Source organism: Trichoderma harzianum (assembly GCF_003025095.1).
Source record: "Trichoderma harzianum CBS 226.95 unplaced genomic scaffold M431scaffold_10, whole genome shotgun sequence".
NCBI classification, from domain to species: Eukaryota; Fungi; Ascomycota; class Sordariomycetes; order Hypocreales; family Hypocreaceae; genus Trichoderma; species Trichoderma harzianum.
Window position 1 is genome coordinate 1,151,588 of NW_020209258.1, and position 13,115 is coordinate 1,164,702.

A 13,115-nucleotide genomic window follows, 5' to 3' on the forward strand; every position below is an offset into this window, starting at 1 on the left:
TATGACAATCTGATGGCCTGATCACTTTTGGACAGATACGCCTATCTCTATCTGCTTCCGCCCCGCTACGGAGCTTCACGCTGGCTCCCCGCACCGCCGTTGCCGCCCTTTGCTTGATCGCGGAGCCGAGCGCGGGGGACGGCCAAAACTGGAAGCAAAAATACATGCGGCGCTGCCAGAGCGAGTTTGGAAGCAAAAATACACGCGGTGCCTCCAGAGCGAGTTTTGGAGCAACGGAGGGCTAAGAATAGAGTGTAACTGCATCATGTTGAGACGTTTCTGTTTCGGAATGGAGAGTCGCTTGCACATCGTGAATTCTTGCCTGTCTCGGAAGTCGGCGGCTTGGGGCCTGATGCTCTCACTTCTGTAACACTTTGGGTATCTGACAAGTCGACAGATTTCACCGGCTAGTTTGAACTCTCATGCGCTCTCTTTTTCTACCATCGTGCCTTTCTAGGGGAATATAGCTTCATTTCATCACAAGAATGTTCATGAGACAACCTGAGTTCACTAAAATAGCTCTCTGACGAGGGTCTTCTGGGCCGGATCGACAGCTCTGTAACGAATGTGTGCGAAACCAAACATGTAGCAACCTCTAAGCTTAAACACGGCTGGACCTGAGCGGCGTGGCATCTACCGAGAAAGCCAGCCTGGTTTCGATCTACATGTGCCGTGATTCAAAAGTCATGCCACTCCGGGCCGCAGTTGGCACTCATCTGTCGTAGCCTCGCACTTTTGGCGTTTCATGCGTGCTGCTACGGATCATTTCGGAGGCGAACGGCTTGTAGCACGAGCAACCTGTCACATCCAATCCAGTCTGCATATGCAGGATCAAACTTGACAAATTCAGTTTAATATGTGCGCTAAGCGAGGGAATAAGGAAGAGGAAAGGATAGACTGGAGAGAATGGATCGACTAGTGGTAGATGTACAGTATCAAGAGTATGTTGAGTATCAAGTGCACGATGCGTCTTCTGATCGGCGCGTGTCTTGCGCATACGCCGTCAAACCATGCATCCTCCACAATCTTCATCATCACTCCACAAATAGCAATGTTCCTTGCCGCATTCCAGATACCGCCCCGGTGTTGGCTGAGGTTTGCCACATGCACACCATTGTTGACGTACCATGTGGCTCAGCTCAGCCATCGACATCTCCAGACAAGCCTACGAAAGATGTCAGCCTCAGCCTTAACCCGGATACCGGCCGGTGGAGGCTGAGGCTTGCTTCTTTTTCTGGTGACTGCCTCGAGGGTTTCAGTCATCAATTAGCCCTACAGCTCCGCCCTTCCCTCGGCCCGTGCGGCAAAAGACGACTGGAGATCTAGATTGTGAGAAATACGAAGATTTTAGTGGATTTCTCGTACCAGGAACGAGGACAGATATTGGTTTACTGATGAAAATAGAAACTTCAACCGGCGGAACCTTGGACGGTGAGTACGAGATATGGAAGACGAATAGCAGCGTATGAGTCGAGCTGCAGCACTAGACTCCTTGGATTAGGCCCCTTTCTCTTCGTTTCTGCTGGCCGTGAGCGTGGATAGATGCATCTACACGGTGATAGGCGAGCCGAAATCGAATCATTTCTCAAGTCTCCAAAGGCCCAGCCCTACGTTACAGCCGGCCATCGCTAAGCAGATCGCCTACTCTGTGCTAAATTCTGACTTCTCGGGCAGCACGAGATGCCGTCCAGTCGCTGTTTGTTCACGGGCTCTCCCGTGATGCCTACTTGTATACGAGAGAGACGGACATTAGCCGCATGCAAGATTACGAACGGGTCATCTCGCCAAGAAAAAGCTTGTGTTGTATGCTACCGCCTCTTTGGAATTAATCGCTATCGAAAGGAACAGGGCCTAGAACTAGCTTCCCATCGAAATTCTCGTGCTATTGTTCTCTTGATTGTGCCAAGTAGTGCAGCTAGCACGTAATTGCTTTTACGAAATTGAAGCTATTGGTGCTGGATGGATTCTCCATGGCGTCGCTTATCATGGCCGTTGAAATTAGAGCCCGGAAATGATGGAGACCGGGACAAGGGCAGAGATCCATCCACCGGAAAAAGATACGAGCTGATAAGACGATGGAAGAGAAACGGTTTCATATGCTGATTAAGGTTTCCCTTGGCATTGACGAGATAGTCTGCAACTTTAAAAGGATATGTATTTTAGAGTTGGGAGAGGGGACCGCATTCTGCACCGCTTTTGCGTCGTGGGGGAATGAAATGGATGACGGGTTGTTGGGAGTAGAAAGTGCAAATTGCGAAACAAGGCCAAGAATTCACATGCTTAGCATGGTAGCAGTGTTGGTGGTGCTGTAGATGGCATGCAACACCACTGAAAGTGCCTAGTAAACCCCCGTAGCGCGAATTTTGCTAGGGGTCCAATCCCCGAAATGACGACATCTCCACAGTTCCAAGGTTTTTATCCAGTTCAGCTGTCAGCAGTCCATGGATCACAAACTGCAGAGGCAAAAGAAGGAAATGGACATTTCATGCATCTTGTGATAATGGCAGGGTACCTATGAGGTAAATAGGACTTTTGATTACATTGTAACCATGTGAGAAGATCAACAATGAGGGATAAGATCGATAAGAAAAGAAACAGATGAAACAGCAAATCCGGACGGATTCCAGGGCCGGCCGCAGAGCGTCGCAGAAGGCGCCAAGGCGTCGACGATTTGGCTGCAAACGAACCAACAGATCGCTGCGCTAGACATTTTTGGCGTTTCATGTGCGCCTTGTAGGAATTGAATTGATCCCCTTTTTTTGTGAGCCAAAAGATCACGTCACCCGCCAGCTGTGCCTCTACGCGCCAAAACACGGTGCAAGTGTGCAGCTCATTGCCTTGGTAGGGAGGTGGTAATGTGTAATACTGTATGTATGTCCTCGCATGTATGTGCCTGTATGGAGCTGGAGGCTTATCACTTGCAAGGCATCAACTCTCACCTCATCCTGATTACTTGCAATCTTGTGCTCACCGTGTCCAAATGCCGTGATTTGTCGATACAAGTCGCAGGTTATTGCTGCTTCTGCCCAATAAACACAAGTATCTCGTACGGCTTGTCCGGTCCAAAGGGTGGGTTCGTTGCAGGTACCGGCTACCTGCTAGTCGCGATTTAGTGGCCAAAAGCCGTGCAGAAAACGGTATGGTGCTAAAGCTGAACACCCCTATTTTTTCATGCAATTTTTAGCTCAAATCTCCCACGCCAGAAAGAAGGACGAAGAAAAAAAAACATTGGATGGAAGAGTGACATCAAATAGCAGATGAGGAAGCACCGCATGCATCCACCCTCCCTCTGTCGAACCCAAACTTTTCATAATCCCGTCCCCCTTCTTCGGGTTCCTCAGCTAGTCTTTTTTTCTTCCTTTTTATGATTCGAGGGCCTCTTTTACTTTCTCGTCAATCGTTTTAAAAACACTCTCGCCTGAACTTTGGCACCTTTTGCCCCCCTTTCGTCATCCCCTCTTTAGTTCCCTATTTCCTGCATTGGTGTCCGTATTCCGCATCTCGTATCCCGACGACGCCTAATCAAGCGAGACGAAAGACACGAAGAGAAGATAAAGAAAAAGAAAGACGAGAACCCACTGCTAGCCACCCCTGCCAAGCGGAAGCAAGCGAGTTTTCTCTTTTCTTCTCTTTAGAGTGGTGCTATTTTCTCTTGTACTTTCCCTCGTCGATTTTCTCGGCTGTCACATTGCGATTTGCAGCAATTCCATGGTCTAGCTGCAAGCTTAATCTTGATTTCACTTTTCTCGATTCGTACCAGGTATCTACGGTATCGACGTCGACTTCACTTCTTTGGTCTACGAGACGAGTAAAAAGAAACACAATAAGATAGAAGAAGAGAGAAAGAGAGGCGCCAATCATGTTGAACCCACGCCGCGCCTTCATTGCGGCGGCGTTCCTCTTGACCGTCTTCTTCCTCATCTCACGATCGCACAACTCCGAGCAGAGCCCCTCCAGCTCGACCGAAAGCAGAGATGCCGAAGCAGAGGCACTGGCCGCCGCCAATGCGCAGCAGCGACTGCCCCCGCCTCCTCCGCAAAAGCCCATGATTGACATGTCGGGCATGTCAACGTACGAAAAGCTTGCCTACCAGTACGAGTACGACATCGAGTCCAAGTTCCCCGCCTACATCTGGCAGACTTGGAAGTACACGCCGGGCGAGGGCGAGTTCCAGTTCCGCGAGCAGGAGGCGTCGTGGTCAATTGAGCACCCGGGCTTCATCCACGAGGTCATTACCGACTCTGTCGCCGACACGCTGCTGCAGCTGCTGTACGGGAGCATCCCCGAGGTGCTGGAGGCGTACCACGCCCTCCCGCTGCCCGTGCTCAAGGCCGACCTGTTCCGCTACCTGATCCTGTACGCGCGCGGCGGCATCTACTCGGACATTGACACGTATGCCATCAAGAGCGCACTGGAATGGATTCCGCCGCAGATCCCCAAGGAGACCGTGGGCCTTGTGATTGGCATTGAGGCTGACCCCGACCGACCCGACTGGGCTGACTGGTACAGCCGGCGCATCCAGTTCTGCCAGTGGACGATTCAGAGCAAGCCCGGACACCCGGTGCTGCGCGACATCATCAGCCGCATCACCAACTCGACGCTGACGATGAAGAAGGAGGGCAAGCTGTCGGCATTCCAGGGCAACCGCGTGGTGGACCTGACGGGCCCGGCCGTGTGGACAGACACCATCATGGACTACTTCAACGATGAGCGCTACTTTGATATGGAGAACAGCAAGGGCAAGATTGACTACCGCAACTTTACGGGCATGGAGACGAGCAAGCGCGTGGGAGACGTGGTTGTGCTGCCCATTACGAGCTTCTCACCGGGTGTTGGCCAGATGGGCGCTAAGGACTATGATGATCCGATGGCATTTGTCAAGCACGACTTTGAGGGTAAGTTGCGATGAATGTTACAAAGACAAAACAAAATCATGCGCAAAAGCTAACAGTGTGATTCTCTCAGGAACGTGGAAGCCCGAAAGCGAACGACATATCGGCGAGGTCCAGCAGGAGCTTGGCGAAGGAGAGGAGGCTCCGAAAGAGCAGTAAAGAAGAAAAGAAGAAAGCAGAAGAGCCTCGACACCCTATAATTGCATGACCAAGTCGGAGGGATATTTTTTTTCTATTGTCATTATTTCTTGCACCTGTATATTCTTTCTTTTCTTCGCTCTGGACCGCGGTGGGCTGGGTTCCGCATCGTCACACCTTTATTTCGGGTAATATTTTTTATTTCCGCGTTGCTGCGCGCCGCAGTATGGGCGTCACGGCTATATATTGGTAGCGTGGGGGAGGATTGGAGGAGGGAAACGGTTTTTTTTTTACTACACATTGAGGCATCATCAGCATCGGGGGGTTTTAGACTCGTGTATTTTTCGGCTTTTTGTTTTTTGGGGGGAGGGGAATTTTAGATGCCGGATGGAGTTTTTTGTTGGTTGGTATTTTACACATGTTGACGGGCGTCTCCATATTTTTTCTTCATGTTGCGAGCTTTTCTATGATATAGCCGTTGGCGCTACCAGCGGGAGGCTGTGTGTAGCGTAGAGCCGAGGTCAGTAAAATGGAATCCATCAGAGACAAGACGTGCATTTTTGGAGGCCCGCTGAGGAGAAGTTGAGATGAGATGAGATGGGGCTGCATGGCATGATTCCGTTGGTGCCGCGTCATTGTTGTTGCCGACGGGTGCATACAAAGTGCGCTGTGAATGTTTGCGTGCTGTCGCGGGCGTAACGCTGGGGGAGGTGATTTGGTGATGCTTTGTGATAGCCGGACAACGCAAGGTTGCATGCGGCCTCGGTGTGGTGGCACAATGGACGGGACGGACTGAAGCGAGAGATAGTCACTGTGAGGGCATTAATCAATCAATCATTCACACAAAAGTGAAGAAAAAAAGAGATACTGCAAAACGACAACAACAATACCGGATTACAACGGAAGCACAAAGCCATCTCTAATCAATTACATGCCACATCTCAAACTCATCATCACATGAAGCTCGTCTACCAACTTACCAACCACTCGGTCCAATTCCAACCAAACAATTCAAACAGCCGCTTCCTCTCCCAATTCAATCCTCCCCCTGCAGCCCGACCCGGACCGCCCTCTCCCGCAGAAAATCGGCCCTCCCAGCGAATGAGAAGCTCCGCAGCCCACAACAAACCGTCCCCACAGCAAGCGAGAAAGCTCACTCGAGCCAAAAGCGGGAAGTAAGGCTGGCAGCTAAGCAATTCTCTTGTTTTTTCCTTTTGTGGACAGACAGACAGACAAGAATGACAAGAGTTGCCTGGCTTTTTTTCTCCGCAAGGTTCGGGGGTGGCGAGTGGGGAAAGACAGAGACGGATACAGGAAGACGGCTTTGTGGCTTTGGGGGAAGGAGAAATAACAAAATAAGGCTACACGGTCCGAAGGGGGGGTCCTTTTTTTTTAGACGGAGTACGAGTACTCTAGTGTGTGGGGGAGAGAAAGAAGAGACCGAGCAGAAAGAGGAGAGAGGAAGAGAGGAAAAGAGAAGAGGGGAATGGGATGGTTGGCATAGCGAAAGCCGTTCCGTAGGTCGGGACGGCGGGCTGGACTTTTTTTCTGGGGAAATGGGGCCGGACAGCTCTTTTTTTTGGTATATTTATAAAGGTGAGGGGGTGTGTCCGTGTGTCTTGTGTTGTTGGGTTCGTGTGACTTGTGATTTTTGGGGTTTTCCTTGGAAAGTGTCTCTTGTGAAACTCTTTTTTATCTTTTAATTTATTTTACGAATGAACATTGGATCATTCATCCCTTGGGACCGAGTGAAACATAAAAAAAACCTGAATGGCGGCTTGAATCAAATCCGTGGACGAATTCTTCTTTTTCCCTTTCCCTTTTTTTTTCTCTTTTTGATACCTTGGTGTTTCGTTTTTCTTCTTTTGCTTCGTCATATAGCGAATTCCAGCGTGTGTCGTCACGAAGCTTCTCCCCCTCCCTCACAGCCTCATTTATTCTACCCACTACTACGAATCGAGAACAACACACACATACAAGAAACACCAAATGTCCATGTACACGCGAGCATGCGCGGGCCGGACGAGAGCCGCGGTGCGAATGGCGGCTGCCGCGCGGAGGAGAGCGATGAGCACGGCGGCGGCGGCGGCGGCGAGGACGACGGTTGACGAGGGCTACGTGCCGCAGGAGTGGCAGCAGAGGATATTGGGGACGGAGGGGCTCAGCATACGAACGGGACCGATGGAGGTGAGTTTTACATGAGCGTGATGGCCGGTGATCTTCAAATGTTGAGGGGGGAATATCAAACAACGAGTTGAGGTGTTGAAAGATGGTGATCTTACATCTACATCTCTCTTACACGCGCGCTTATATTCTCACCTCTCACTCTCACTGACTCGCCCCATCATCACCACTTATACATGAACAACAACAGCAAAGCAACATGAATGCTAACATCATAAACCTCTACAGCCTGCCCTCTTCACAGGCACCATCCCAATCCACTTCGCCTCCGTCGTCTCCCGCCACGGCGACCGTCCCGCCGTCATCGCCCGCTCGCCAACCCCCAACGCCCGCGAGTCTACCCTCACCTACCACGCCCTCGACCTCGTCTCCAACCGCCTCGCCTCGTCCCTCTCCTCCATCGGCGTCCGCAAGGGCGACCGCGTCGCCGTCAGCCTCGGCAACAGCGCAGAGTTCGCCGCTTTGACCTACGCCCTATTCAAGCTCGGCGCCGTCCTCGTCCCGCTCAATCCTACCTTCAACGCTCAGCAGGTGACTGCCGCGCTGAGCCACCTCAACGCCGAGGTGCTCATCATCGGCGCCGTCACGGACCTCGCGTATCGTCCTGGAAGGGGGCGTAGTAATAAGCAGTTGCTGGAGACGATTGTGGGCGACTTGCAGCGGAGCAGGATCCAGAGCGAGGCCGTCCCCAGTTTGAAACGTGTCGTTGTGCTGGATAACCGTGCTAGCCATCCTGGTGTCAACTTTCCGTTGGACCAGTTCGCTGCGTTGAGTTCGTATGAGACTCTGCTCGAGGGCTCTGATCGTGCCGTCAAGCCTGACGCGCCCCTGGATCCCGCAGACACCATCAACATCCAGTTCACTTCCGGCACGACATCCGCCCCCAAAGCCGCACAGCTCTCGCACACGGCCATCCTCAACAACGGCGCCTTCATCGCCGACCGCATGGGCCTCGACCCGTCCGACCGCATCGTCGTGCCGCCGCCGCTGTTCCACTGCTTCGGCTCCGTGCTCGGCTACATGGCCACAGCAACCACCGGCGCCGCCATCCTGTTCCCGTCGCCGGCGTTCGACCCCGTGGCCACGGTGCGCATGGCCGCCGACACAGACGCCACCGGCTTATACGGCGTAAGCACCATGCTCGTCTCCATCTTCGAGGCCCTGGACGAAGGTAGCCTCAACCTCCCCGTGCCGCAGCGTCTGCTCAAGGGCATCGTCGCCGGCAGCAGCGTGCCCGAGTCCCTCATGCGCACCATCTACAAGCGCCTCGGCCTGCAGGACCTGGTCATCTGCTACGGCATGACGGAGACCGCACCGGTAAGCTGCATGACCCGGCCTTCAGACCCCTTTGAGCAGCGCACCTCGTCCGTCGGCACGCCCATGCCGCACACCACGGTCAAGATCGTCGACCCGCTCGACCACACCCGCGTCCTTCCCCTGGGTGAGCGCGGCGAGCTGGCCGCCTCGGGATACCTCGTCATGAAGGGCTACTTTGGCGACCCTGAACGCACCGCCCAGGTCCGGCGCACCGAATCCGACGGCCGCACGTGGATGTATTCCGGCGACGAGGCCGAGATGGACGCCGACGGCTTCGTCCAAATCACCGGCCGCATCAAGGACCTCATCATCCGCGGCGGCGAAAACATCCACCCCCTAGAAGTCGAAAACTGCCTCTTCCAGCTCCCCGGCGTGCAGGAAGTCTCCGTCGCCGGCGTCCCCGACGAGCGTCTAGGTGAAGCCGTCGCTGCCTTTGTCATCCCTCGCCACGGCTGGACAACCTCAGACGCACAGCGAGAGGGTGATGAGGCTGCGCGGAGATTGTCCAAGGACCGCGTGCGCGATTGGGTAAGGACGAACCTGTCGAGCCACCTGGTGCCAAAGTATGTCTTCTGGGTTGATGATTATCCTAAGACGGCGAGCGGCAAGATTCAGAAGTTTAAGTTGCAGGAGATGGCCAAGAAGATACTAGCCGACGAGGCATGAGAGGATGAATGAAAGAAATGATACAAAATTGACAAAAAAAAATGACAACTTACGAAGCATACTAATCATGTGAATATAGCATTTTATCCATGTATTTATTGATTAATCGATAGTTTTTTCTTTTATCTAGCTTATTGGCTTTTGGTTTTTCGGTTTTTTGTATCAGCAAGGGAGCTCAGGCTCAGGGGGGCGAGTCGGATAAGAGTCGAGTACAGGCTGCATGTAGTCTGTCATACTACCATTTTCTATTTGTTGTTACCTCTCAAAGTCTGAATATGAATGAATATACATACATACAACCATATTCTCACCATCACAAACTCCAACGTGACAACTCTAACATCATTCATCACAGCGGTAATAAGCAACAAAACAACATGTATCCCGCAAAATATATCATCATAATAACTAACCCACGCGAAATCAACTCTCTATCGAGTCTATAGAATCCACTTCGTCAAGTCAGTTGGTCGTAGCACATGGTATCAAAGGCTTTCTAGCATCGTCCCATCTGTCCGCCTGTCCGTTCTCGCTCTGCCTAGAGCTCCCGGGTGGTCAACACAGCCCTGCCAGTTGAAAATATCCCATATCCCAAACAGGTTTTCATGTCAAAGGTTGAAAATGAAAGAAAAAGAAGAGGCAAACCCCCTTTCCCCTTTAAAAGGAACGGTCAAGGGGGCAGCAGCCTCAAAAACTCCTCAACGCCGTCGTCCAGAAAAAAAAAAATATCTCTCTGTCCTGCCCGTCATCCCTCCTTTTTCCCTGGCCAGTTGTGTTCGTCTTTTATTCCACTTGTTTCTCGCAGCCAATACGGCCAAGAAGCTCCTTGCGGTCGCTGTGTCCCGGTAGGCTGACTCCGCTGGCGGAAGCCTGCTTCTTAAGCCCGTTGCGTCGCTCCCAGCTCTTGAGGTCCAGCTCCTCCACTCCGACTTCCTGCTCCAGTGGGTGAACCTCTTCGTAGATGAGCTCCTCCTCATCCTCCTCTTCGTCAGCCTCGTCGTCGCTCCGGGTATCTTCTGCGCCACCTCCGCTAATGACCTTGACGGCAACGCGAACAATCATGGTGAACCAAAAAATCGTAATGCCCTGCAGCAGAAGGAGGGGCGTGAGGAAAGCCCACTTGACCGTCTCGTTGAAGCACACACGCCCTGTCGAGTTGAAGAATGGCTCAATCAGATACGTGAAGCCGGCGGGGGCTTCCAATGGTCCAACCAGGGAGTCGTTCGGTCCAACGAAGCATCCATTGGGTATGATTTCCGGGGTGTGCGCGTAAATGGACCAGCAGACCATGATGTAGAAGACGTGGCGTGCCACAAACCATGACACCATGAAGAGGGCAAAGACATAGTCGCACAGCGTGGTGTAGCCGCAGTACTTGAGACACTTGGCAACCTAGACAAATTGTTGGGGTCAGCCATCGCATCAAGGATCCCCAAAGCCTACAACCGAGGGCAGTAAGAAGAAAACGAGAGAGAGAAAGCCTTACAGGGAGGAACAGATCCACCACGTCCATGATGACCAAGATGAACATTCCAACGCGGGTGTGGTGGTAGCAGTAGCACGACGAAATCAGCGCCGTGGTGATGATGTGGTGGCTAAACATTTGCCAGTGGTCCTTTCGTCGATCCTCAATGTTGATGACAATAATCTGTTGCAGCCAAAACGCCCATTGAGCAATCATGTACCACTTCATGAGGCCACCCATCTCCCGGTTCGGCCAGTCGGTCCACAGCTCCCTCATGTTGAGCCAGGCGGGAGAGTTGTAGTACAGATACTAAGTAACGGCCAGTCAGTGACTTTGCGTCCTCTACTTGGGACATCAATGTGTTTCAGAACCACGTACCACGCCCGTTGGCCAAAAGACAAGATAGTACACCAGCAACCAGGCTTGCTCGGTGAATCGGGTCAAGTCCTTTTTCTTGTTGATTTCGAAGAGTCGGCCAAACGGCGCCAGGATGTAGTCCATGGTACCTGCTCGAAGCCCGGTAAAGAGGACGATGAAAAAGGCAATCAAACAGGCATCGTCAGATCCGGCAGCATATTTGCCCGTCTTTGCGTTGTAGTACGAGAGATGGAAGAACTTGGCCGTGTGTACTCTGGCTTTGGGAATGCAGGCGTGGGCCAGGAAAAGAAGAGCGAGCAGGTTGAGTGACAAGCCTAGTTGCAGCAAAGGATCAGCAAGGTTTCATGCTGCGGCTGCTTTAAAAAAAGAAGCATATCTATCGCATTATGCCAAAGTTGCGACAGGTACCATGTTTCTTCCGATGAGGAGAGACGACGTAACAAAGCAGCAAAAAGAAGAACAAGGCAAAAAACAACGTACCAACCTGGTTCTCGACGAACCAGCGAGCGAGGGGCTTCCAGAGCCCTTCGTCCTTGCGCTTCAGGCGACGGACCAGCACGACATTGCTGCCAGAGGTTTGCATGTACCGCGCGCCGTTGGTGGCCGGTCTCGAGCTCTTGGAGGAGCCGGCGACAGTCTTTTCGTCCGCCACGAAGCCGTGCGAGTCGCCCATGGTGTCGAGAGCTGTTGAGCAAAGCAGCGGTCGTGAACGAGGCACTTGGACTCGGGTGTTGGAAAAAGGGATGAGACTTTGCGGAGGTGCGTCGAGAACTGCTAACGGCCTGGTTTAGCACAAGGCAAGACAAGACAAGCAATAATAGTACGAGTGCTAGAAGGTAGTAGCAGCAGCCAAAGGGTGTGGTGGGGGTGGTGGGATGTCTCACTATGGCTGGTGATTGGACCACCTTTGCTTCGACCTCTTTTTTTTTTCAAGGTTCTTTTTTTCCCTCTTGCCCACGGCGTGCGGAGTGGCGCCCCCAAGCTGCAGATTAGCCTAGCTCCCCTAGAAAAGAAGAGCTGCCGAGGAGGAGATGAGATGGAAAAAGGCCTCTGCCAAGCTTCCTGGACAAGGTGGAGAGTCAATTGCTTGCAGATGGAGAGCTGTTCCACTTCGGAGGTTGGAGGGGAAGAGGGATTGGGAGCGTTTAAAGGGCGTATTGAGCCTGGTACACGCAAACTGCGTGGGGACGGGCGGGACAAAGAAAAAATGGAAAAATGGACATGGGAAAAAAAAAACCTGGAAGAGCAAGCAAGCGGGAAAGGACAGATAGGCGGTGGAGAGCCAGATTTGAGGGATCAGCAGCAGATGGATGCGCTGCTTCAGCATGCGACTCAGTTGGGTGCTAAGCCTCGTACGGAGGGCACAGGTACGGCACTGTACAGTGCAGTGCAGTGCAGTGGAGTTGAGTGTGATGGTACGGGCAGCCGGCCGCCGCGGGCATACGGCCGGGAGAAGAGCTGTGTGTGCGACTGCCAAGGTATCAGGTATTATCGACTGAGACTAATGGATGTGTCTTTCATGTTTATTAATAGCTAGCATTACTCAGTCCCAAGCTGGGTGCTTAGAGGTATACTTGGTATTACTCAACTGTTCTGTTGGATCCTCTCACCTCACATAAGGCATAAGGCGAGCATGGACAAGTGCCGTACAAACAGCAAAGCGGCAGCAGCGGCTTGTCATGTCTAAGGTGATCAATACTACCAGACGGTAAAGCCTGCGTCTTGCAAAATGTGAGCAGTCAACTAGGAAACTCGGCTGCCTCCCCCGCGCATATCAAACAGCACGAGATGGATCAATTGCTCTGAGCCCTGGCCCGAGCTTTTTCAACTCTTGTCTCAAGCCCCGGCTCGAGTGACGTCCCACTCTCACTATTGATAGAACTCCATAACATGACACGGCACTTGAGAGGGGTTAACGAATGGGTTCTCTTACTTCTCTTTTGTACTTTGTATGAAGTTGATCAGTTCAATGGGATAGCAATCTTCAATCTTCTTCGTCCATCACAACTTGCAAGCGGTGAGTGATTGAGGCACACACACATGTACGAGCACCTCTACAGTGTGCATTCGCCCGC

At 52.4% G+C, this 13,115-nt stretch overlaps 5 protein-coding genes across 5 annotated transcripts; 4 read left to right on the top strand and 1 right to left on the bottom strand.

Moving 5' to 3' along the window:
* Positions 1-3,859: 3,859 nt before the first annotated feature.
* M431DRAFT_90973 (glycosyltransferase family 32 protein) lies at positions 3,860-5,051 on the top strand (the record flags this gene model as incomplete). Its single annotated transcript, XM_024924202.1, has 2 exons — positions 3,860-4,895; positions 4,966-5,051. 2 exons carry the CDS (start codon positions 3,860-3,862, stop codon positions 5,049-5,051), a joined length of 1,122 nt encoding a protein of 373 aa, XP_024772097.1.
* A 976-nt stretch (positions 5,052-6,027) lies between these two features.
* M431DRAFT_217211 (hypothetical protein) lies at positions 6,028-6,876 on the top strand. The gene has a single exon (XM_024913526.1). It carries the CDS (start codon positions 6,269-6,271, stop codon positions 6,731-6,733), a length of 465 nt encoding a protein of 154 aa, XP_024772098.1. The 5' UTR covers positions 6,028-6,268; the 3' UTR covers positions 6,734-6,876.
* A 221-nt stretch (positions 6,877-7,097) lies between these two features.
* M431DRAFT_90959 (hypothetical protein) lies at positions 7,098-9,197 on the top strand (the record flags this gene model as incomplete). Its single annotated transcript, XM_024924201.1, has 2 exons — positions 7,098-7,217; positions 7,443-9,197. 2 exons carry the CDS (start codon positions 7,098-7,100, stop codon positions 9,195-9,197), a joined length of 1,875 nt encoding a protein of 624 aa, XP_024772099.1.
* Positions 9,198-9,811: 614 nt separating this feature from the next.
* Positions 9,812-11,934, bottom strand: M431DRAFT_217221 (hypothetical protein). The gene is made up of 5 exons (XM_024913528.1): positions 11,925-11,934; positions 11,521-11,811; positions 11,041-11,354; positions 10,684-10,971; positions 9,812-10,589 (listed from the first exon to the last, which is right to left on the bottom strand). Exons 2-5 carry the CDS (start codon positions 11,711-11,713, stop codon positions 9,981-9,983), a joined length of 1,404 nt encoding a protein of 467 aa, XP_024772100.1. The 5' UTR covers positions 11,714-11,811; positions 11,925-11,934; the 3' UTR covers positions 9,812-9,980.
* Positions 11,914-12,735, top strand: M431DRAFT_217216 (hypothetical protein). The gene has a single exon (XM_024913527.1). It carries the CDS (start codon positions 12,077-12,079, stop codon positions 12,575-12,577), a length of 501 nt encoding a protein of 166 aa, XP_024772101.1. The 5' UTR covers positions 11,914-12,076; the 3' UTR covers positions 12,578-12,735.
* The last annotated feature ends 380 nt before the right edge of the window (positions 12,736-13,115 follow it).

Bases quoted from the DNA above. Each gene is read 5' to 3' on its own strand.
- M431DRAFT_217211 (XM_024913526.1), top strand. From the start codon at position 6,269: ATGACAAGAGTTGCCTGGCTTTTTTTCTCCGCAAGGTTCGGGGGTGGC.
- M431DRAFT_217221 (XM_024913528.1), bottom strand. From the start codon at position 11,713: ATGGGCGACTCGCACGGCTTCGTGGCGGACGAAAAGACTGTCGCCGGC. The intron at 11,355-11,520 runs GTACGTTGTTTT...TGCTGCAACTAG, and splicing joins GTTCGTCGAGAACCAGGTTG to GCTTGTCACTCAACCTGCTC. The intron at 10,972-11,040 runs GTACGTGGTTCT...GCCGTTACTTAG, and splicing joins TCTTTTGGCCAACGGGCGTG to TATCTGTACTACAACTCTCC.
- M431DRAFT_217216 (XM_024913527.1), top strand. From the start codon at position 12,077: ATGGAAAAAGGCCTCTGCCAAGCTTCCTGGACAAGGTGGAGAGTCAAT.